This window comes from Centruroides vittatus, unplaced genomic scaffold (genome assembly GCF_030686945.1).
Source record: "Centruroides vittatus isolate TY-2023 unplaced genomic scaffold, ASM3068694v2 contig_882, whole genome shotgun sequence".
Lineage (NCBI taxonomy): Eukaryota > Metazoa > Arthropoda > Arachnida > Scorpiones > Buthidae > Centruroides > Centruroides vittatus.
The window spans coordinates 2,573,321-2,599,432 of record NW_027122574.1 but is presented as its reverse complement, the minus strand read 5'-3'; the positions used below and the strand labels follow the sequence as shown (position 1 = coordinate 2,599,432).

General features: G+C 30.8%; 1 protein-coding gene across 3 annotated transcripts in view; it reads right to left on the bottom strand.

The window, feature by feature from the left end:
• LOC136983451 (activating signal cointegrator 1 complex subunit 2) overlaps positions 1–26,112 on the bottom strand; it is a 60,933-nt gene that overhangs the window by 20,880 nt on the left and 13,941 nt on the right. For all 3 annotated transcript variants that reach the window (XM_067280189.1, XM_067280190.1, XM_067280188.1), the window contains 3 exons: positions 10,787–10,974; positions 4,087–4,158; positions 3,862–3,976 (listed from right to left, as the gene is read on the bottom strand). In XM_067280189.1, coding sequence (XP_067136290.1) covers positions 3,862–3,976; positions 4,087–4,158; positions 10,787–10,974 — 375 coding nt within the window. The remainder of the gene's footprint in view (positions 1–3,861; positions 3,977–4,086; positions 4,159–10,786; positions 10,975–26,112) is intronic.

Here is a 26,112-nt window from a genome sequence, read left to right as displayed (position 1 = left end):
AAATGTTGGAAGCCTCTAAGTCTAAGCCTCATGGTATAGTATTTATTAGTCTACTTTGAAACAATCTTAGCATAAACTTTAGCCTACTGTTATGCATCATGACAATTGATCCTGATGATAATGATGTAGCATGAAGACAACATACAAAAGATTTCCAAGCTGTGTGAAATTGAAAACTTCAAAAAAGGAAATTGACAAGAGCCTACACACAGATCAAAGTGAAGCTGTTGTGAAAGTTGACTGATGATGAAATTGTGAGAATCCCTACTTCAACATAAACAATTTAATGTCATAATGTCAACTTTGTCAACTTTCACACCTGGGAGTATATCCTCTTTTAAGTTCTAAGCATTGATAAAGGCACTTTCACGTGACCTTCTGACCTGCTGTCCCAATTTCATCATTTTAATATAATACCAAACAGGCAGTCAGGCAGTCGTCGCCAGTCACTCTAGGATTAAAGTCATCAAAATTTTCCTGTGTCAGTGCCCATCGTACTCTATTGGATTTTCACGTTACCCTCAACTGTGCCTAGAAGAACTTTCCTGGATCGATCCAAACCTCTGAGTCCTCACAGAACCCAAATCAAGAAGCATTACCATCAACGCAGGTATTTTCCAACTCTTGAATAATTGTAAACTCTCTCTCTTGCAACCGTTAGATAGATAGGCTAAGTTGATATACCATGATACCTATATATAGATTGTATCATGTACTCCTTTTCATTTAATTTTAATGGTTATTTAGTTGTTAACTTTAGTGTCTGAGTACTTTACTTCTGCTGGGCTGTCTCTTTTTCTCCATCTGAAACCCAAATTGCTCACGTGACCTACTTTTTAACCTAAACTAAATTGCCGTCATGGCACCCATGTCAACCGAGACACAGTGGTGTCAGTTCTGACAAGGCATCAAAGAGATACCGACCCTCCAGTCACAAAATTATTGACACTGTTAGAAATCCACAGAGACAAAAAAACAGAGAAAAGGCAGAGACAATGAAGTTAATAAATCTATAAGATGCTCCTATCAGAAGGCAAAAAATTTTTGAAAAAAAATCATGTTACAACATATCTGAAGTGATTCATTAATCCCCCTACATTGTGCTGCTAAACAATTTCTATACAAATAAAGCACAGAGCTACTAGTAATATATCACAGACATGTTTGAAAGAGCCCAAAAACAAATTTGGTGAGCACATCTTATTCACAACCCAATTGTTCTAACAGATAAAACAGATCCAGCAATGTTACATTTCAAGAGTAGTTGGGACCTGAAACTTCTATTCAGTATAATTCAGCAAATCTAATGTAATCTAGTATAGTATTTAAATAGTATACTATAAGGAAACAGAGGCATATGATTTAATTTGTGTAATCTACATTGTACTATGCTACACAAGTATTGTTTTGTTAGATCTAGTACATGTTTTGTGTTCAGAAATGTGCATGACTTATTTTCTTTTCCACAGGTCAATGAAAACAGTACACCTAAAGACAGGTTTCTCATACTCTGAGTTTGTGTAGCTTTTGTACCAGAATATGCCCATAAAATTATTATATATACACAAATCATTTTAAATGTTGATTTTGCACAATAATGTGTTCATTAATACATTTGAAGGTTTTTCAATCAATCAATCTCTACAGAATATAGTCAGTGCAATGTATCATCTTCAAACTAATTAAAGAGAATGCACAAACAAACTGGAAGCATATATTAGTGTATACTGGTATAAAATATACAGCAATGTCTGCTATGTTCAGATAGCATGTAACATATTAAATTTTGCAAATATATAAAGATGCCTGTTAATGCGGCATTTTTTATAATCCAGCACTACTCTGGTCTGAATAGGAGAACAGAATACAAAGTAGTTTATAATAATAAATCAATTAAAATCTCACTTAACGAGTGAAAACACTATTTTTGATTAAGACTACTCTCCAACTTTTACAAAATATTCAAAACTTGTTTTATTGGAAAACAATAACTTAAATAGACATTACAATTGAGTTAAAAACCCTTTTACCAAAGCTGAAACTAATTTAGGTTGAGCAATACCATAATCCATTCCAAGACTTTATTCGCTATCCGAACTGTTTGTTAACTGATTATCAATTTACCATAGGTTTTTATGGGAATTTGATTAATTCATTCTGAAGACAGAAAAAAAAAAAAATTATATATATATATATATATATATATATATATATATATAATTTTTTTTTTGTAGTATAATAAAAATACATATATACACAGTATTGCATTTTTATTAGTCATGTTTTTTCTGTTTGTGGGTGTTAAAGGATCTGTCTAATGTCGATTGCTTTTCTCTCTTCTTCAGGATTTTTCAGAAATAATTAATAGCATTGTAACTGTAGAGATTCCCAAGCCTATTAACCTTAACCTAGTTTGGATGCGATTTGGATGACCATTGTTCTGACATCCTCCTTCTTCAAAAAAACTTTAATAGCAGATATCGGCATTAATCCTCTTTTTCAGAAGAAAACATATTTCACCAAGTTTCTTGGTGTTCTGCATTCAAGAGTTCTTGGTGTTCTTCTGTTGTCAGATCAGTTTCAGCTTCCATTATGAGCTCTTCAATGTTCTTTATTTCTCAGATGTGATTTTTGTTACTCCTTTAGCTGCTTGAGTCTTCTTGATTATACTGTATCTTTCTTACATAAGATTGAACTGCAGCGTATTATAGACCTGTTCAAGCCATACTGCCCAGTAACATCACATCTTCTGCCTACTCTCTACCTTTACTATTATACTCTCACCTTTCAAAAATAAAAACCGACGCAAAACTTAACAAGTGCCCACCTGACAGTCTCGCGAATACTATAAAAGAACTGTTTCTGTCAGAAAAATAAAAGGCTGAATTTACAAGGGAAAGTTTCAAAGTTTGGAGTAATACTATCCGATCAGTGTATACTGGGTTGAGCGTTGATATCTCCCACACTTCGAAAAGTTTCGAATTGTTGCCCGAAGACAAGGGAAGACCAATTGGTATTCATTATTTTATGTTGCTTCTTCTTGTGTTTGTTCTGTGAGGTGTTTGTTGTCTAAACATAAAAATACTTTTGCAAAAGTGTTCATAATCGGATCACCTATTGTATTATATTTAAAATGCAGTAAGTATGTTAATTAGAATTTTCAGTTTGAATCTTCTAGTTTACACAAAAGGGTCAAAAACATTTGTTTGAAAAAAATATAATGTTACTGAAAAGTATTTAAGATGTTAAATATAACTGAATTTTTGGAATGGAATTAAATTTAAAAGCTTAAAAATATAAGCTTCTGATTTTGATATTTTATGGTAGAAGTCCTGATTCATCAATGTATCTAATGTATTGATTGTATTCATTAAAATGTTGAAAGTATTTTTTACATTTTTGTAATTGCAAAATGGTAATCTGTATTTGATAAGTGTTATTGTGGTTTAGTGTAAGTCTTACAAGCTGAATTTTTGGAATGGAATTAAATTTAGTGTATCGATTATACTGTATCTTTCTCCTGATTACACTAAACCACAATAACACTTTATTTTTGTCAATTACAAAAAATGTAAAAAATACTTTCAACATTTAATGAATACAATCAATACATTAGTCCTGATTCATCAATGTATCTAGTTACAATCTATCACATCTAGTTACCATCCAAAAAAATTTGATAATCTTTAAAATTATTATTTCACTTAACTATTTTTTAATTTTAAATTCAAAAACTTTTTTGTAATAAGTTTCATAACTTACTTAGAATTGACTGCTTTTAAACAATTTAATAAAATAAAAAACTAATAAAAAAAAAATTTAAATGCCTAAAGACAAAAATAAAATAAAGTACAAATTAACCTTTGATTCTTTATACGTTGACAATCTTAAAAACACCATGAAAACTAGTCTGTGAATCCTCTGAAGAGAAGTTTTCATTTCTTCTGTAACCAAAGAATCAGAAACATCATGATATCTACAAAGAAAAATGTTAAATTATCTAAAGCATTTCATTTCTTACATCTATCACATATTTTGCAAAATAAATTTGAAAGAAAGAAAAATTGTAAAACACAAAAAAGTTACCTGGGAGCATAACACAGATAAGATTCTAAACATTTCTGAAGACTTTCATCATATATAATTTGAGACCAAAATCTAAAAGTAAAATATAATTAATCCTGGTAATAGTACTATCAGTTCAAAACGTTTAGAATAATTTAATTCCATCAATGTGCCAACCCTTAAATGACAATAACTATTGGTTATTAAATTTCGTCTTAGGCAAAATAAATGAAAAATGAATTATGAAAAAACTAAATAAGTAGATATTTAGCCTGGTCTTTTATCTATATTTTCATCTAAAAAATTAATTTCTAAATAGAGTGTAAAAGTCAATTTTTTACACAAGTGAATAATGTTCAAAAAATTAAAGAATATTTTATTCTTATAGTTAGTTACATCTTTTTTATGAATTAGATTTTATTCTTTTTTGCATATATTGCTCAAGACTAATTTGAGACCAAATTTTTGTATGTTTTTCTTTTAAATCTTGTTTATTGGTTGGGTTAGATTCTTGCAGCATTTTTTACAAATGAATAAAATATTTTCAATTGGGGACAAGTCTTAGATTGGCCTGGAAACTCATTGGAGCTTTATTTTTTAGCTGTAAATCATTCTTTGGCTTTTTTTGTATGTATGATGGCTTTTTAATACTGATTACCAACCAGATATTCTGTTTCATATTTAGTTGCAATGTTTACCCTTTAAAATGATGTAACAACTTTGCCAATTAATAAAGAAATAATACATTGTTTTTAAAATTTAAATCCTACATTACTTTTGGGACACCCTATATTTTCCATTGTAAGTATTTGGTACAATAGAGATAAGATTAGAATTACCAAAAATCTAATTGTTCAAAAACTTTGGTCCATATATTTTTAATTTTATCATGCTATTCTCTCCAAGACCAATCATATGAAAATGGATATTTTCCACCTGTTCAATATAGTTTTCATAAGATACCATAACTTTTGAATTTAAATTTTATTTGAAATTTTATCATTGACTGTTGTTTGGTGATGTTTATCTGTAAGTATGATTTCAACGTTCATAAATAGATTGTTGCTAGGCAACAATCTGTATGAATCTTTAAAAAACAATAATCTTTAAAAAATTGTAAAAATTCTTTAAAAATAAACGAGTTTCTAAAATTAATCCTTCTACGCCAGGTATGTAGACGACATATTAATCCTATATGACTCCAATATTACCACAGCCCAAAACATCGAAACTTATGCGAACAGTTTAAACAATGATATTAGATTCACCTACGAGGAAGAGAAAAATAGTGAAATTAACTATTTAGATGTTACAATCACACGAAACGAAAAAACACTACTGTTTCGTAAGTATACAAAAATCTGTAATAATAACAAAGTAATCAACTATAAATCATACTGTCCTTTAGGTATAAAGAGAAACGTTTTTATAATGGAACTAAGAAAAATCCTCAACAGAACGACATTGCAGAAGTATATAGAACTTGAAACTGAAAATCTGTTTAAAAAATATCTGCTTAACGATTACCCTCAACAAGTAATACGTAAGTGGTATAATTGTTATACAATAAGTAGATATAATGTAAAAGAAGAAAAAAGTAAAAACCTATACATTAAAATACCATATATTAAAAAGTTCTATGAAAAATATAAAAATAACTTTAATAATTGTTCTGTCAACTTAGTGGGCGAACAGAAAAATAGATTAAGCAAAAGTATTCATGTGGTAAACAGAGGAATAGTAGGACATGCACAAGACCCTTTGAAAACAGCAGGAGTCGTCTACAAACTAATATGTACATGCCCAGAAAGTAAGATCTATGTTGGAGAAACGGGAAGACAGCTTGAACAACGTGTTAAAGAGCATGAAGCGGCAATTCGCCTGAAGCGAAGTGAATCCCCATGGTATCAACATTGTAAAAATAATAATTGTATCATAAATAGAAATAGTATCAAAATATTGTATAAATTTGAAAATATTGTAACAAGACGTATCGCGGAACATTATTGTATAAAAAATTATGCAAATGTCATCAACCTGAATACCGGATTATCTGTAGATGCATGCTGGGAAAATTTGATAGAATATAAATGTAACACTGTCGTAAAGGTGTAATATCCACTGAAGAGGCAAAGGAAAATTTTGCGAAATGCATTTGGATATTTTGAATGATAACGCATGGATGGTGAATAATAAAGTAAGAAGTATTTATTAATTTCCACGGTGTCCATCTCAGTTCTTAGCTCTTTCGAAGTCGGATAGAAAAGAGTTAATTTTAGAAACTCGTTTATTTTTAAAGAATTTTTACAATTTTTTAAAGATTATTGTTTTTTAAATATACAATAACCGATCCCATTGCTTGATATTTGTTTAACAAGTTTAATAACAGAATGATGGGAATAGAGGAGCTGAAACTGAAGATGGAAAGATTGAAGATCGACAGAAATTACTTTAAATGTTTCTTACGTGAACAGCATACGCCAGCAACATTACAACTGCCAAAGTCTATCAAAACCAGTGTTCGATATGGCGACATAGTCAAGATAGAAAGATCAATCATAAAGTCTGTCATAAAGAAAAAAGTAAACAGATGTATTTATTATCTAAAAAAATCAAATTAATGAAGAAAACTGATAACAGTAAAAATGATAATAACAAAAATAGTGATAATAAGAATACTAATGATCAGTATAAAGTAAAGAAGAGTATTAAACTAACACAAAAATTTGATTACCCCTCAACAGCAGATAAGGAAGAATGGCTAAATAAATTAATTATAAATTTGACAAACGTTGATGTTCCGAATGATTACTTACGACTATTGTCGTATGGAGATAATATGAACTTCCCCATTTTTTCAAAGTCAATTGAAGTTGTAGCAGAAATTGAGAGTGCTATTCGGCGAATTTCGGGAAAATCAAAAGAAAAAGAACAGTTGAGAATACACTTAAGTAAAGATCTCCAAAAGTTCAAAGGTAAAGGTGCATATAACCAATATATAGTAGATTCAAAAAATCTTCATTTCTATTTCTCTTTTCGAAATATTAATTTTTCAGTGAGTCATTAAAAATTTTAAAAATAAATTTTACGTAACGTGCAAGTCGTCATCGTTCAACACTTTAACGGTTGTTTCTTTGGAAATTCCCGGCAGTCAGCATTTGTTATCTCTAGCAAATACCAGCCGTTACGTCACTTTGAGCAGCATCTCACTAGATGGATGCTGAGATTTTACATACGTCCTATTCCATTGCTTTCGTTTAAGCTTCATCGTAGGAAATGCCACGTTAAATGTTTATTTATTCTTTACATTAGTCATCAATATGAAATGAATATAGAATTCTTATTGCTTTTATTATCAAACACTATATTTATTTTCTATTAAGTATGTTTCTGGTATGTATTTTAAAGTGTGTAAAACGTAGTAATAGCTAAAAAACAATAATCTTTAAAAAATTGTAAAAATTTCTTAAAAATAAAATTTTAAATATTCTATATTGTATAATTTAGAACATTATATAAAAAATTATTTACAATGTATACCAGATTCTAGCTACAGTATAAAAAATACGGACCAACTAATTTCGCATTTGTTATATGGTCAAAATAAGGAATCCTTTAGACTTATGAGTCTAGATGTAAAATCAATGTACCCATCAATTAAGTGGAACTTTATTTTAGAATGTTTAAGCAATTATAGTTTACCTAATTACGTTTTAGAATTTATACAATTTGCTTTTAAAAATAACTATTTTTCGGTTTCTACAGACTTTTATCGACAAAAAGATGGGATAGCAATGGGGTCCGTTATAGGCCCGAAGATTGCAGATATATGCATGACATCATTAGATCAAAAGATTTTCCAGTTCCAAGGTATTTCCTTCTACGCCAGGTATGTAGACGACATATTAATCCTATATGATTCCAATATTACCACAGCCCAAAACATCGAAACTTATGCGAACAGTTTAAACAATGATATTAGATTCACCTACGAGGAAGAGAAAAATAGTGAAATTAATTATTTAGATGTTACAATCACACGAAACGAAAAAACACTACTGTTCCGTAAGTATACAAAAATCTGTAATAATAACAAAGTAATCAACTATAAATCATACTGTCCTTTAGGTATAAAGAGAAACGTTTTTATAATGGAACTAAGAAAAATCCTCAACAGAACGACATTGCAGAAGTATATAGAACTTGAAACTGAAAATCTGTTTAAAAAATATCTGCTTAACGATTACCCTCAACAAGTAATACGTAAGTGGTATAATTGTTATACAATAAGTAGATATAATGTAAAAGAAGAAAAAAGTAAAAACCTATACATTAAAATACCATATATCAAAAAGTTCTATGAAAAATATAAAAATAACTTTAATAATTGTTCTGTCAACTTAGTGGGCGAACAGAAAAATAGATTAAGCAAAAGTATTTATGTGGTAAACAGAGGAATAGTAGGACATGCACAAGACCCTTTGAAAACAGCAGGAGTCGTCTACAAACTAATATGTACATGCCCAGAAAGTAAGATCTATGTTGGAGAAACGGGAAGACAGCTAGAACAACGTGTTAAAGAGCATGAAGCGGCAATTCGCCTGAAACGAAGTGAATCCCCATGGTATCAACATTGTAAAAATAATAATTGTATCATAAATAGAAATAGTATAAAAATATTGTACAAATTTGAAAACATTGTAACAAGACGTATCGCGGAACATTACTGTATCAAAAAATATGCAAATGTCATTAACCTGAATACCGGACTATCTGTAGATGCATGCTGGGAAAATTTGATAGAATATAAATGTAACACTGTCGTAAAGGTGTAATATCCACTGAAGAGGCAAAGAAAATTTTGCGAAATGCATTTGGATATTTTGAATGATAACGCATGGATGGTGAATAATAAAGTAAGAAGTATTTATTAATTTCCACGGTGTCCATCTCAGTTCTTAGCTCTTTCGAAGTCGGATAGAAAAGAGTTAATTTTAGAAACTCGTTTATTTTTAAAGAATATTTACAATTTTTTAAAGATTATTGTTTTTTAAATATACAATAACCGATCCCATTGCTTGATATTTGTTTAACTGTATGAATCTGTTTTGTTGAATGAAATTGTATAGTGGAAACTAGCCCTTAAATTTAATAATACTAAAAGAAAAATGCTTCATTTAATTGCCCATGGACATTTAAGCAAGTAATAAAGTGAGGATTTAAAGTATTTAATAATGTGATTATCATAGAAACATTGAATAGCATTTTAATTCCTATTTTGAAAAAAAAAAAAAAGACAACAAAGAGATTCTTAGTCCCTAAAGCTCAAACAGCAGGGTGCATCCAAAGATCAAAGAGGAAACAGAGTCCCCTCATGGATTGCATATAGATGCATTTTAGTTAACATTTACCATGCTAGCAACATAATATTACATTTTCCGCATTCATTCGCAAAAAATGAAAAACGTAATATTACGTTTCTCAGTACATCCTGTAATTTCTAACTTCAAAATGTAACAATACGTTTTCAGCAATGAAAATATGATTTATTTGTGTATTTTGGTGTGTCTGTTAATAAATAGTGTGCACTATTTATTCAGAAATTTGAAATATAAGTGATTTTGTCTAATCACCATTCGGAGTTTCGTTGCCATATTTTGCAAGCGAATATCGAAATAGTGAGTTGTTTTATATATACACTCAAACCTGTTTTTGTGCGGTCTTTTTTTGTGCGATTTTTTATACGTGCAATGTGTTTTGTGGAATTATTTTTGTGCAGTATACCAATTTGATTGAAATTCATATACCGCACAAAAAAAAAAAATTGCACAAAAACAGGTTTGAGTGTATATAAAGTTAAGTTTAGATATGGCACAATAACATATTAACTAATAATTGTTCAAATTCATTAATAAAAGAAAAATCAACAAATATAGAGCTGATTATATTGATTTATCAATGAAAATGTCGCAATTATGATTTAGGCCTAACTGACTAACTGAGATTAGAAAAATACAAATAAGCCACGTAACTTCGTTATTATTTTAAACCTGTATAATTTATATGATATTACATAATTTATATACTTTTTAGATATTATCAATACAAAAGTGGAATTCCTATATTTCTGATAGCGCTAATGCCATCTTATGTACATTTGCCAAACCGACTCGATTATGAAAAACAGCTACAGTCAGAAAAAATTATACTAATAATATTGATACAGTACATCATTATTATGAATAAATTTGTAGATGTACTATATATTTCATTCATAAAAATACAAATTTTAAAGTTATATTGCAGTTTTTAATTTTTTTCATTGTATTTTTATCTCTAAAATAAGTCCAAATAACATTAAAGCATAATACATAAAAATAAAGCCCACACACATCAAAATTGAGTATTGTACAGATAAATTTTTCCAATATCAGAAACTGTTTTTACTTTTATTTAGCTTTAGTCAATTCTTCTTTATTTTCAGTAGAAAATACTGTAAAATTGCTTAAATCAGTCAGCACACAGGTAAGAAACTAGGTCAACTGGACCAGCACAGTAAGTGTTAATAACTAAGCTGAAGTAACCTTTTGGAAATTTAAAATCACATTGTTAGATTCATCATAAAAGTCACTTCTATTAGACTCCTTTTTGCCTCCATGGACAGTTCTTGTTTAAATTCTTTGGCAGACAACAAACACACATTCAGAAATATATACTTTACCTGTGAGCTGGTAAATGAAGCAACCAATGCAAATCTTCTTCAAGAAACTCCATTCGTTCAAGCCATTCTTCTATTCTGGCTTTAATTTTTACTGAATCTATAGTATCTGCTTCATTACTTAAGGAGCTGCAATAGTTTGGTGGCTGTCTGTAACAGATGAACTGCCTTTCTTCTGTAAAGCCTAAATGCTAAAATAATCTGAATTAGTAACTAATTTTTTTATTTAATTTAAATCATTTAATATTTTATACATTAATTTTCATATTATATGCAAAGATATAGATTTATTATAATATACATTAAGAATATATAAAAATTGATTAGTTTATCTAGTTAATTATCTACTACAATAGATAAAAATTATTATAAAGTAAAGTATTGCATATTAATTAATATTGGGCTTAAAAATGATTTCATCAAAAAGTAACACAAAGCAAGTTTTCACCTACCGTATTTTACGAACTATAAGACGCACCTTAATTTTTAAGCAATTTTTTAAAAAAAATACCTATAAGACGCTACGGACTATAAGATGCACCTGAATTTTGGAGGCAATTTTTCGAAGAAAAAAGTGCGTCTTATAGTCCGTAAAATATGGTATTTATTTTTATGAAATATCAGGTAACCAATAAGTTAATATGGTTTTCAGTAGTTTGCAACAACTTGTAGTGGTATGCAGAGAAAAATTTTTTGTATGCATCATAAGCACAGGTATGAATCAGTCAGCCACTTTAATTTGGTGTGTACCATTTTTCTGCAATTAAATCCTTTTAAAATGTCAATTGAACATGGCATAATTTGGGCTTGTTTGCTTTACAAAGTTAAAAACTCATTTCAAAGGCAGTGCATCTGCTGCCTTTGAACTGAGTTTTCAACTTTGTAAAGATGTGTGTACCATTTGAAAAAGATTTGGCATCAGAACATATTGTACAGAAATAGTTTAAAAATTTGCTTCTAATGATGAATCACTTGAAGATGCACCATGTTCAGCTAATTCTTCATTGTCAATGATGGAGGGTCTGTGCACTGCTGTTGAAAATAATTCTAGGTTAAGATAAACAATTTGTTTACACTTGCATCAACTGGAAAAATCATGGAAGCTAAACAAATTAGTCCCACATGCATCATCAGATGTCGACGAACTTCAAAGACTATCAATTTGTTCTTCACTTCTTTCTTGTCATAAAAAACGAGCCATTTTTGAATTGCTTGACTACTTGACAAAAAATAAATCATGTATTCTAACAGGAAGAAATCTCATCAATGGTTGTCACCAAATGATCCAGCACTGCACCCTTAAAAAGTACAGCTTTATCCCCAAAAAACTGTTTTGTGTGTGGTGTACTGAAGCTGGTATTGTCCTTTGAGTTTCTTGCCATAGGCAAACAACTATCACTCATAAAACAAACACAAGCATATATGTTATGTGCTGGTGTTGGTTTTATGAGTGATATATTTATACAAACCCAGTTTTTGAGATAGTTCTCAGCCATAGTTGTTTGCCTATATATGTGATGCAACTAGACTGTGTACAAGATAAATTATTTCAGAAACAGCCAGGGCTAGTTAATCAGAAGAAAGTGCTATTGTTACAAAACAAGACCTCATATTGCAAAACTTACTAGTAAGAATATTTATTCAAAATAAACATTTTCCTGTGCTAAACTAATCGAACATTTTCAACCATTTGAATGACCACCTTCAGGAATAAAAATTGAATGATTTTGATTTTTATTCCTGAAGGTGGTCATTCAAATGGCAGAAAACATTCAATTAGTTAATAAAAAGCTGCATTTTAAAAGTTTTTTGGTCAATGATTGTCATACAAATACTGTAGTACTTTTAACCGTAATTATACCAAACAATTAGCTGATGATGGAAATTTTTTAAAACTGTTTCTGCCCAAGAGAATCTTTTTCTCCATGTCTATTGCAGGTTTATGCTAGGTCCAGTATATGTATTAGGGCAACCGGAAAGTAATGTCATTTTTTAACATTAAAATCAAACAAATTTTTAACTTGTTTTCATTTTTAATCAATGATGTAATCACCCTCATTATCAACAACCTGTTTTATGTTTACAAAGATCTGCAATTTTTGGCTGAAGAGGGGCATCAACAGCCCGAAACGTGCACAAACACTTAATACACATATCAACTGAATAAAAATTAGTGATGAAATTTGCCATGTGTCCGAGTAAATACACTATATAGTTAGTGTTCAAGTTGCAGTATCAACAACCTTTTGCCATCTAGTGTGCAAATTTTCAATGCCAGATTGATAAAAATCAATTGGTTTTTGAGCGAAATATCTGGAGATGGCATTTTGGATATCATCCAAATTTTCAAATTTTTTGTCACATAGAAAGTGTTGTAGTGATCGGAATAAATGGAAATCCAATGGTGCAATGTTGGGTGAATATGGTGGGTGAGGCAATACCTCCCATTCCAATTCATTAATTTTTTCCAGGGTTTGTCTTACACAGTGTGGTCTTGCTTTATCATGTTGCAGAATAACGCCTTTTCTGTTGACAATCGCTGGACACTTTTCAATTAAAGAGTGATTTACTTGTTGATCCAATTGTTCACAGCAAAGGTCTGCATTCACAGTTTTTCCAGGTTTCAGCATTTCAAAATGAACGATTCCGCAAATACTCCACCAAACACACAAAAGTGCCTTTTTGGGTTGTAAACCTGGCTTAGCAGTACTTCATGGCGATTCATTCCGAGCAAGCCACTGCCTTTTGCATTTTGGATTATCATAGAGGAGCCATTTTCCATCTCCAGTGATCAAGCGATCAAAAAACGCTTCTGTATTGTGCTGTTGAAGCAATAAGTTGCATGTGGTGGATCAGTTAGCTTTGTTTTCTTCGGACAGATTATGCGGGACGAAACACCTGCTCTGCATACTTTACCAATCTGCTGCAAATGTTCTTGGATGGTCGAGCAAAGTTTGCTAAGAGTGTTTGACAGTTTCATGATTGTCTGATATGAATTTTCTTCCACTTCCGTCTTTAACACATCATTGTCTAAAGTTGTTGGTCTTCCTGATCGATACAAGTCGGAAAGATCAAAATTACAGGATCTGAACTTAGAAAACCACCTTTGGCATTTACAAATGTCTAATGCACTTGGATAATCATTGCAAATGTTTTTGATAGCAACTGTTGCATTACTACCCTTGTGAAACTCAAAAAGCATACAATTCCGTATATGTACCTCTTCTGGTATTTGGCTGGCCATTTCACCCGAAATTGCAAAAAGAAAAAAAAAATTAAGATTTAATTATTTACAAGTAAATAAGTCACTTTAACCTTAAAGTGCCTTTTGCACGGCTTTGAAGTACACAATGAGCTGATAAATGATAATCAAGTATTGACATGTGCAGAACGACATTACTTTCCGGTTTACCTAATACTTTATTAAATATTTTTAAACTCCAAGATTGATATTTTTAGTGCTTTTGAGCAAAACAGAATTTTTGTTTTCATATAATGTTTCCGAAAATGGAGATGGCAATTTGAATAACTCTAGAATATAAGTTCTAAATCCTAAGAAACCAGTTCTGTTTTTGTTGAAAAAATTTCAATTTAATATCTGAAAATATCTGAGATTTACTTTATATAGGGTAGGCTGAAAGTAGGTATACTGTAGTCAGCATTAAAGAAGACAACTGTGATTAAGATATATAAAAAAGCAAAACCTTTGTATACCTACTGCCTACATAACACATTATAAACTTGATTATCCAAAACAATTAAAAAAAAGACTAATACCATTTTACAAAAATAGGACTGCACCAGTCTAATTCATACTATACCCAGCTGAAAGGGTGAAGGGCCAAAAAGGTTCCCAAAATATCTGAAAGTTCAGGGTCCCAGCCTTAGGTTAATATGACTCTACTCAAAATGTAAAAAAGTTTTTGGATTATTTGAAACTTTGTTTATCTGAAAGACCATTGATCCCATCTAGTTTGGATAACTGAGTTTCCATGGTATACAAAAAAAACAAATAGACAAGTCCATACATGGCTTCTAAATACAGTCAAACCTGTTTTTATGCGGGGGATAGGAACCGCATTAAAAAAAAAAGAAAGAAAGAAAGAAAAAAAGAAAAAAAGAAAAAAAATCGCACGAAACTTCACGAATGGCTATAAAAAATAGTTTTTGCAACACAATTAAAAAAATATTTTTTTTATGCGGTCCCTGTTGACTGCATAAAAAAAGTCTCACATAGAAAATAACTCAAAACCGTAAGAAATAGAATTTATTGACAACAGATGTCAGCACTTGACTGCATCGTCTGTTTTTACATATTTTTGTCCAGGTGGTGTTTTGTTGACTTAAAAAGTAAATTATTTCATTTTTCGCATATTCATGCAATAATATTACTATAATACGTGCATTTATGCTATAATAAGTTTATTTAGCTATAATAAGTCAACGTGAGACATGAAAAATCGCACGAGACTAGTCGCCAACTATACCGCACAAATAAAAAAAAAAACGCACAAATTTAAAATTCGCATTAAAAAAAAATCGCACATAAAAAAACTGCATAAAAACAGGTTTGACTGTATATACATATATGTCTACTTTTAGCCCATTCTATATATACCAAGTATCTATTAAAATTTCAAGATATGATGAGACAACCTTAAAATTATAAAAAGTAAGAAAGAAATTTTCTAACTTTTACTTAATTTGGCAAATTAAAATAAATAATTATATATATATATATCTATATATATAAAAACGAATGTATGTCTGTCTGTGTGTGTGTCCGTCCTTCATGCATTACCACACTATTTATCCGATTGCCATGAAACTTTGGGAAGTTGTTTAATACACTCCCGCGAAGGTTTGTGGCATATGTGAAGACCACTATTTCCCCCCTTTCAAAAATATATTTATATATGGATTAAGGCTTTCATGTCCAACAGATGGCGCTAACTTCTGACAACCTAAGTTGGCTTTTCTGTGAGGCATTATGCTTTTCTGTTAGAATGGACTAAAGCAGATCATTTTCTATCTATCTATATAAATAAAATATAACGTTTGTTTGTTCCTACCGATTCCTTTTGAATTTTGACACAACGTTGCATTCGAATACGCAAGTGTTTCTATATAATATACACGTCTAAATTCCCCCTACTGGGGAGAGATGGACGGGATTAAGGCTTACCGTGAAGAACTCGGCTTCTATTATACTATTTTGCATGCGGTTTTTTGCGTTTTTGATTGCGTTTTAATAGGTTACGTCAACAGAATATACACTAAAAAGGGATTTTTCGATATTTCCTTGCGACGGAGAGGGACAGGATTAAGGCTTACTGTGAAGAACTCGGCTTCTATTTATACTATTTTGCATGCGGTTTTTTGCGTTTTTAATTGCGTTTTAATAGGTTACGTCAACAGAATATACACTAAAAAGGGATTTTTCGATATTCCTCAGCGGGGAAAGAGACAAGATTAAGGCTTACTGTGAAGAACTCTGCTTCTATTATACTATTTTAGATGCGGTTTTTTGCGTTTTTAATTACGTTTTAATAGGTGACGTCAACAGAATATACACTAAAAAGGGATTTTTCGATAATCCCTTGCGGGGGAGAGGGACAGGATTAAGGCTTACCGTGAAAAACTCGGCTTCTATTATACTATTTTAGATGCAGTTTTTTGCGTTTTTAATTGCGTTTTAATAGGTTACGTCAACAGAATATACACTAAAAAGGGATTTTCGATAATCCCTTGCGGGGGAGAGGGACAGAATTAAGGCTTACTGTGAAGAACTCGACTTTTATTATACTATTTTAGATGCGTGTTTGATTGCGTTTTAATAGGGTACGTCAAGAGAATGTACACTAAGAAGGGATTTTTTGAAATTCCCCCCACGGGGGAGGCATTATACATTTATAATAGATACATTTTGAGCCACAGCAACACGTGGCCAAGTCTGCTAGTGTATATATATATGTAGAAAAGATAAACTCCCATGTTTTCTTCGGGGATACTATAGATTACTACCTATGGAATTTCAGGTGTTTGGGTATATATCTGAACTCAGGAGACCGAGACGAGTTCAACGATACTCTATTTTTGGACCGGAGACGAAAAATAAAAAAGTTGTTATACTTTTTTCGGCGATCATGCGATGATCGGGAGTCACGTCGCTTGTCGTTAAAATGCATTTTATGCCATTATCTCCATTATCAACACTTCTAATTTCATCCACTCTCTGCACCTATTACACTTTTTTGCTTTACGAAGGAGACTTTGATCTTGTAACCACTCGATACATGTTTCCTTTTCTTTGACTACTTCTAATGCTAGCTTAAGGAAGTTCATTTTCAAAATTGCTGCGTAGAAAATAGAAAATTAAGCAGATGGCACCGTAATTGAAAGCAACGCCACCTAGCGGTGAAAATGTGCAAACCAAACTAGTTAAATAAATAACTTAGGTTAAGTTATTTGACTAAGTTAACTAACTTAAATAACCTAACTTAGTTAAATAAAATAATAACTAACCTAAATAAAAAAAAGAAAATTAAGCAGACGACACCGTAGTTGCTAGTACCGCCATCTTGCGGTAAAGTCTGCAAACCATTAAAAAAAGTTCCGTGAAAGGTAAGAAATTGCAGTCAAATGCTACCTCCTGTTTTTTCTTTTGTTCAAGAACTACCGTGAATCAATAACTAGTGACATTTAGCATATGGCAGCCTGTCAGAAGCTCCCCTCTGGGAGGTCAGTCGAGAGCACTAACAGTCAGAATGACCGCCATGGTCGCTGCCATAAGTAACATTAACTGAAATGGTAAATATGATAACTTTCTTATTTTTCGTTTCCGGTCCAAAAGTAGGGGGATCTGAATTGAGGGGACAGAGACGAGTTCAACAATACTCTACTTTTGGACCAGAGATGAAAAATAAAAAAAGTTATCATACTTTTTTCCGGCGATTGCGCAATGATTGGAAGTCGCATTGCTCTCCCTGCTCTCGTATCGTGTGTTTAACCCTCCGGAAGATGACCATAGTCCGACGTCATGGTTTGCAGACTTTACCGCAAGATGGCAGTACTAGCAACTAAGATGCCGTCTGCATGAGAGCATTAAAAAAGTATGATAACTTTTTCATTTTTTGTCTCTGGTCCAAAAATAGGGTACCGTTGAACTCGTCTCGGTCCCCTGAGTTCAAATATATAATCAAAGTCCTGAAATTCCATAGGTGGTAATCTATAGTACACCCTTTTTTCATATGGATGGTGTTTCCAAACTTTAAAAACCAGTAAAAATAATATAATAAATTTTATATATTTTGTTTAAACATATACTATTTTAGTTAAAAATCAGAGAATGGACAATTGTAACTTACTGGCAAAATTTAATAAAACATGTATTATTTGCAATTTATTTTTTTTTTCAATTAAAATACCAAAATGCCTCTAACTTTTAACAGCAAATGGCTTACAAAAACTACTCTGTATTGAATCATTGGAAGAAATGCAATCATACAAACAAATTCAAACAACTTCCAATTATTTTTTCTAACTGCTTCAATCACAGCATGAAATCAGAATAAAGATTAACTTTCACTACACACATCCAAATAAGTTGTAAACAACAGTAAAATCTTAGGCTGATTTCAAACTATGACAGACTAGACTGACCAAGTCTCATTGCCATGACAACAGGTTGGATGACTAGTATCACTAGTCAAACAGATTTAAAAAGTTAAATATGTGTAGTTGGGTCAGAATGGACGAGAGCTTTGAAACTACAACCAATCAAACTTTGGATATATGAAAACTATCAAATGAATCAAATATAACTTTACATTACAGTCAAACCTGTTTTTATGCGGTCTTTTTATGTGCGATTTTTATTTGTGCAGTATAGTTGGCGACTAGTCTCGTGCGATTCGTCATGTCTCACGTTGACTTATTATAGCTAAATAAACTTATTATAGCATAAATGAACTTATTATAGTAATATTATTGCAGGAATATGCAAAAAATGAAATAATTTATTTTTTAAGTCAACAAAACACCACCTGGACAAAAATATGTAAAACAGACAATTGATGAGACGATGCAGTCAAGTGCTGACATCTGTTGTCAATAAATTCTATTTCGTACGGTTTTGAGTTATTTTCTATGTGAGACTTTTTTTATGCGGTCCCTATTGACCGCATTAAAAAAATATTTTTTTAATTGTGTTGCGAAAACTATTTTTTATAGCCACTCGTGAAGTTTCGTGCAATTTTTTTTATGCATTTTTTTAATGCGGTCCCTATCCCCTGCATAAAAACAGGTTTGAATGTATATATATTTCTAATTTTTAAAAATTTTTCCTTGTACCCTGTTTCTTCCAGAACTGCTTAAATTTTATATGGGAACACAATGACTTTAATATAAAAAACATCTATGTCAACATAAATGAGAAAAGATGGCAAAATTTAGACTTTTCAGAAGAATTTATAAATGAAGTAAGATCGTATCTGCAAATTTTAATCAGGTAGATTACAAAAATATTTTAACAAATTAGAAAAATTTAAAACAATTGGCAGTGTTTTGATTTCTAACATCCACTGCGATTGGTTGTAACGAAAATCAGCCACCAACTTGAGCATATTCAATGTGAATGGTTTTGCTATCAGTTAGTCCGATTATAATATTGTTCCGATCAGTCCAGTTGGTTCTGTCAGTCATAGTGTGAAACTGCCTTACAGTTTACTTAAACATGTTTAACAGCCTTAAATACAAAAGTCTAAGAATTTTTAAAAAACAGCAATGTTTTAGAAAAGTATGAATGGATGGCTGAATGGTCAAGGTGATTGGCCTACCATTCCGGGGATCCAAAATCTAAAACAAAATACAAATGTTTAAAGGTGGAAAATGTATTGAAACATACATTAGATCAAAATAAACTGTAAAAAGAGAATTGGGTGAAATTATAGAATATTGTACACAAGTAATATGTAATTACTTTTGCTTCTAAAATTAAAGTTACAATGATTGTCTTAGAAGTATTTAAAAAAAACTTCTTTAACTATTGTAAATAAATTTCTATTTGTATTTCTTTACAATAAAACATATTTAAAAGAAAAAGAACTTAATCACTTCCTTTATTTATTATTAAATAAAAATTTTATGGATTTATCAAGACATTTATTACAATGCATCAATTGTTAATTAAACTGTCCTCACTTAACAGCTATATGCAGCAACATGTAAAAGGAAAAAATTGATATGAAGCTGAACACTTCCCAGATGTGCAGAAGAGAAATTAAAGGAAAAATTTAATGTAAAATATTACAAATCAGAGTAAAATATGCCCTGTTGAACAAGTAAAATGATCCAATTCAACAATCTTAATATGAAATTGTTGAACAAATGAACCACAAACTGTAATAAATTAGTAACCAGTAGGCAAGTTTTGGGTATTTAATCAAATGCCATAATGAATGTTAATTTTTGGGTTAAAAAAGGCAATTCTAATTTCTAAAATTGAAACAAATTCTGGTTGTGTTGCAACATTACAATGACATTAGTAACAAAGAACAAAAACTTCACCTAAATATATGAGCAGCTAGTTAACATGAAATTCAACTTCATATTTTAAACAATATGCATTTATGAAGTTATTTTGGTAATATTCCAGAACTAACAGTCAAATTATGTTATGATACTGTACTATTATAAATTCCATTTTATTCAAGTAATATAGATTTAAGCAACTTACTGTATAAAGACTAATTGAAAGAAATTCAATAGGTTTTTGAAAATACAAAGAATTAATTTAAAACAACACTAGCTGAAGTAATACAAACCAAGCAATTATGCTCCAAAACTGGAATACTTCATGTTAATGAAAACAAAACATTCAAAACCAGACCAAAATATTGATGGCCGTTGAAATCTATAGGGCACTTAAGAATGGAGTAGGGATTAATTTTTAAAAAATGGATGCACTAGCCACAGCTTGGAATGTTTTCTTTGAACTGACAAAGTTTTTCTTTATTTTAGACCTTAGATAGTTTCAACACACACACACACATTTCACTATATTATGCAAATACATACATACTTCCATAAATGGAAGTTTATAATTGGTATTTTTATTTTAATGATCAAAAGTAATTTCTTTTTAAAACTTTGTAATTTATTCAAAAAACAGTATTTAATTTTAATTCATTCATTTAGTTCTGCATTATATGTATTGTACTGGTATACATGAAGATGATGTTGCAAACAGACAAGCACTATTAAAAATATTATTTTGAGTTAGTTTGTACTGGTTTTGAGGTGTTTGTTTACAAACCTAGCACTTGTTAACTACAATGATGATGAAAATAAAGTTAAAATAAAATGAGAAGTTTTAGATATATTTTCAAGAAATAAAGATTATAAAGTTTAAAATTATCTGCTATTGATTACACCATCCAGCAAAAAAATTTTTATACTTTCAACATTAAATAGGCAATTCCCACAGAAAAAAAGCTTTCTAGTTTCAAAAATCACCTTCATGTTTTCCTATCATGCAATGATAAAGATAATACACAAAATCTTTGTATAATTATACATGTACAGAATAGCATATGGATATAGCCCATGTGCCTATAAAAATCATTCTAATGTGATTTTGTTTTGTTTCTTTACCAATTTTGAACATTGACAAACATCAGGATGGAAATCCACATATTTTTTTACATGGAATTTAGACCATGTTTTAATCCCACAGGATATCAAAACTCTTGCACCAAAAGCAACTGTTCTATATGCTGAATATGACTTTTACTCAAATTAATACTTATTTATATACAAGTTTAACAACACAGTAAAATTAAAATGGGATAAAATAAAAAGATGTTCCACTTGTCTTTTTGGCCATTAACAAATCAGAGAATTCCTACTTCGGCCAACTATTCCTAATGTTTCAAATAGCAAAAATTACTATAGGTCATTCTGATTATGGTTGCCTATCAACTTTTATTAAATTCTCATGATAAATTTAATTTACAATATTTAAATAAAAAATTTATTTTATTCAAATAATATCTATCAAAAGGATCTCAACAAACTCAGTATCAGTTTCAAGTTTCAGCTGATTGTTTTACTTCACTGATAGTGCTTGTGGTATTAATTATTAATATTGGTGGTGTTACATCTACTTTACATTGGTAATTGAGAGATATCTCAATTACCAATGTACATGTAAAAGGTAATTGAGAAAGATCTCAATTACCTTTACATACAATAATTTGGATTACAGAGGCTAAATTTGTCATATTATTTACACATACAGCAAAACATTTATATATTAAAGATCTCAATTACTTTTACATGTAAAATTATTATAGAGAGAAATCTGATATAATAAGTGTTTCAAAATCTAATAACTGACTTGACATGACATTTTCTTGCTGATTTTTGATATCTGAACTGATAAGAAACCACTTTTATTTTCCCAGAGGGAAAAAAACATGTTGGATAATGTTATTTAACAAATGTTAAATTTGATCAACTACTGGATATAATTAAAGCAAAATTAAAAACTAAAACTTATGTTTAAATTTAGCTCTACTAATTACAGTATTATTATTCTATAATTTACATTACTTGATCCATAATATATATTATATATTGCAGGCATAGAACCATACATAAGTGACTGACTATGAAACTATCAGAAAATGGAATTTGAAAATTGGATCAATCTTTGATTGCACACTAAAAATTTGCTGTTTTATGTAACTGTTTGGAATTTTACACACAGTATCTGCCTATGGTCCCAAACAGTATTAAACATACATTGTATAGAACAGTATTAAAATAATCTTCTAAACAAAGTATTAATTATAAACAAAAAGTACCAACCTCATTGCACTTTGCAGATAGTAATGTGATAATTTTCAAAACTAACATTTTCAGTCTACATCTAAGACCATTTGATATTTGAATACAACAGAATCACATGCATTCCAGAATAGATACCACCAACACCAGAAGGAATTGTTTTTCAAAAAAAAATCTATTCAAGGAAGGACCTAGATGTAAATTGAAAATGTTACTCTTGAAAGTTATCACGTTACTTTGTGCAAAGCACAATAAGGTTGGTATGTTTTGTTCATAACAGGAGTACTCTAGCAGTGAAAAACTTCAAAATTTAGAATTAGCCAATTACAGTTCTATACTTATGGTATAATATTTTACTTGAAGTATCAATAATTGAAACACAGTGAGAAAGCTCCTGTGGTAGTGACTCAAATTGACAAATTATTGAAACATGTTTTGCAAAGTAACAACTTGACCAATTTGAATAAAAATTTTGCACATTAATGAAAATAAAATGGCATGTCATGATGGAAGCCAAATTTTAAAATTTGACACTCACATATTTGATACATCATTATGAAAACCATTTTACAATTTCTACACTTGGACATGTTCTATTGGTTGATTTTCGAGGATTTTAAATTTGAATTTTTGTATAAGCTCTTCTGCACCTGACACATGAGAACACCAAAACATTCCATCTATTTGAAATTTGTGACCTGAAGTAAGTCTTAGAAGAAGACCAAAAATGTTTGTTTTCTGAATTTACACCATTCTGCTGAGTGAATACAAAGGTAGGAAGTTTCTGACATATGTTGTAACTCAGTTTCTGAAGTATTTTTAAACTAGATCTGAATTGGATGAAGGGAAAACACATAAGTAACATCTGTTTTTCAAAGTTTTTGGATTAGAGCTTATAGTTGTTGCATTATTTATTGATGGTGCAGAGGAATCATCTGCTCAAGCAGGTGCAATTTCAATGAGGAAAAAATAATGTGCAATGTGTCTAAAAAACAATGACAAAAAAACATGTTGTAGAAATTATTATTCTTACATTTATAAGATCATGCTTCATACATATGCCAACGTAGCTGTATATATGCTGTAATTAGGAAAGATTGTGTAATCAAAAGAAGTAAACAATATATAATTTTGTATGTCAAATTCAGAAATAATAAAAAACTCATTTATGTGAGAAATGATGGCCAAATATTAAGTTTGTATTACTATACAATATAAACTAACTTTCTTCAGAACTGCTTGATTTATATAAAATACTTTAATCTAAGTATTTTGTTTTAAAATTAAAGTGAATTAATAATAAAATTAATTATATTCTAAATTTTTATTTATTTAAAATCAATTTCACACAGTAGTATAGCCAGAAATTTAGCTGCAAAAATAGAATTTTGTAACTAAAAGATTAGAAGTATCGAATGTTTCAATAAAATTTCAATGCAAAATACACAAATTATGGATTATACATGACTGGTTTATAACAATTGAATCTAGTATATAAATAAAAATCACAAGAAATCAAATCACAGAACCATATCACACACACACAAGTTTAAGTCATTAGCTTCATATGAATGTGAAAAGGAAAAATCATTTAGACACCCACAATTGCCGTAAATAAATCAAGCTATATTTTGGAAATATTAATTATGAATTACAAATAAATTTGGCAGTAGAGGGTGGTGTTAGGCGCAGTGGCGTAGTGTGGGTGTCAGCCACCTGGGGCGGAGGAAAATTTTGCCCCCCTTAAATAAAATATGGGGAATCCCTACAAGTCAGTACAGATGGTGTTGTCATTCACTACAATGAGCAAGATGTCATTATTATACATTCATTTAAAGAAAGTTTCGTCACAGAATAAGTAATGAAAAATTCCATGCTCATTTCAATTGGTCCAAATCATAGGTGCGACAAAAATATGAAATGAAATGGTTCAAATTTTTACAAGATATTATTATTATTTATTGTGAAAAAATGCCGCCCCCTAAAAGTGCCGCCCGGGACATGCCGCCCGGGACATGCCGCCCCCGTCGCCCCCACTACGCTATGCCACTGGTTAGGCACCATCTCATATTAAATTTAATAATTATGGTAGCTTTAAAAGGTGGAATTTTACTCGCAACAGAAGGGATGGGGGTTGGAAAACTTGGGCAGCTTACTTGTTAGTGTTAGCACTAGTTTTGAGTGTGGATATTTCCAATCTAAGGCAATTCATTTAGCTACATCTCAGTAATTTTATTAACAGAGATGCATAGAAACACAGGTAGCCAACTATATTCAAAGGAATGAAAAATTAATTTAACATTTTAATAATTTAAATTTAATTTATATTAGTATTATTAAATTTAATTAACAAATTAAATTTAATATTAAAATAATTATTATTAATTATTTTAATATTAAATATAATTTTAAATTTAATTTGCTTGAGTCTTCTTGATTATTTCTTAGATAAGATTGTGCCTACTGTAGACCTGTTCAAGCCATACTGCCTAGCAACATCAGACATCTGTCTACCCTCTACCTTGACTATTAAACTCTCACCTTTCAAAAATAAAAACAGACAAAACTTACAAGTCTCAACCCAGCCAACAGTCTCACAAAGATTATAAAAAATAGTACTTTGTCAGAAAGGTAAACAAAAGGCTGGAATTACAAGGGAGTTTCAAAGTTTAGGAGGAACACTATCCAATCAGTATATACCAGGTTGAGCATTGATGTCGATGTCTCCCGTGCTTTGAAAGATTTTGAATTGTTACCCGGAGACACGGGAAGACCAATTAGTAATCATTATTTTACATCGCTTAATGTGTTTGTTCTGTGAGGTATTCATTGTCCAAATGTAAAAATCTTTTGTGAAAGTGTTTGTTGTCCGATTTGTTTGCAGTCCAAACAGTTAACTGATCACCCACTGTACTAGAAAGATAGATGTCTCACCTTCCTTCAACACAGTGCCTATAAGCTACATAAATAGCTATCTTCAGAAGAAGACTGTCCGCTTGGCAGTCTGAATGGACTGCATCTACCTCTGGGCGTACCACCTTCCGCTTCCTACCATTGGTGCAGAGCCGGCAATGGCTTTTCCACATATCTCCCACCTATGGCCTTACTCAGTGTCTGACCGGGCACGGAAACTTTCCTTATTATCTACATCGGTTTGGGAAGAGAAACTGCAATTCCTGTGACTGTGATGGTGTCTCCTTGGGGGATGTGTTTCATACTTTAATTGACTGCCCGCACTATGATGCAGAACGGCACGACTTATTTGTCTACTGTATACAAAAGGGCCAAAACTGGCCACCCCAACTCGATTTTCTCTGTGCGGACAAGGAGACTTACCGGCACCTAGTGACTTTTGTCGAATCCTGCAGCATATTCCAGGCAACACAGACTTCAGCACAGCCTGCAATCTGAACTACAACAGCAGGATACTATTCCCACTATTAAGGGACAAGCGGAAAAAGCTTGTTGGCCTCTCAACC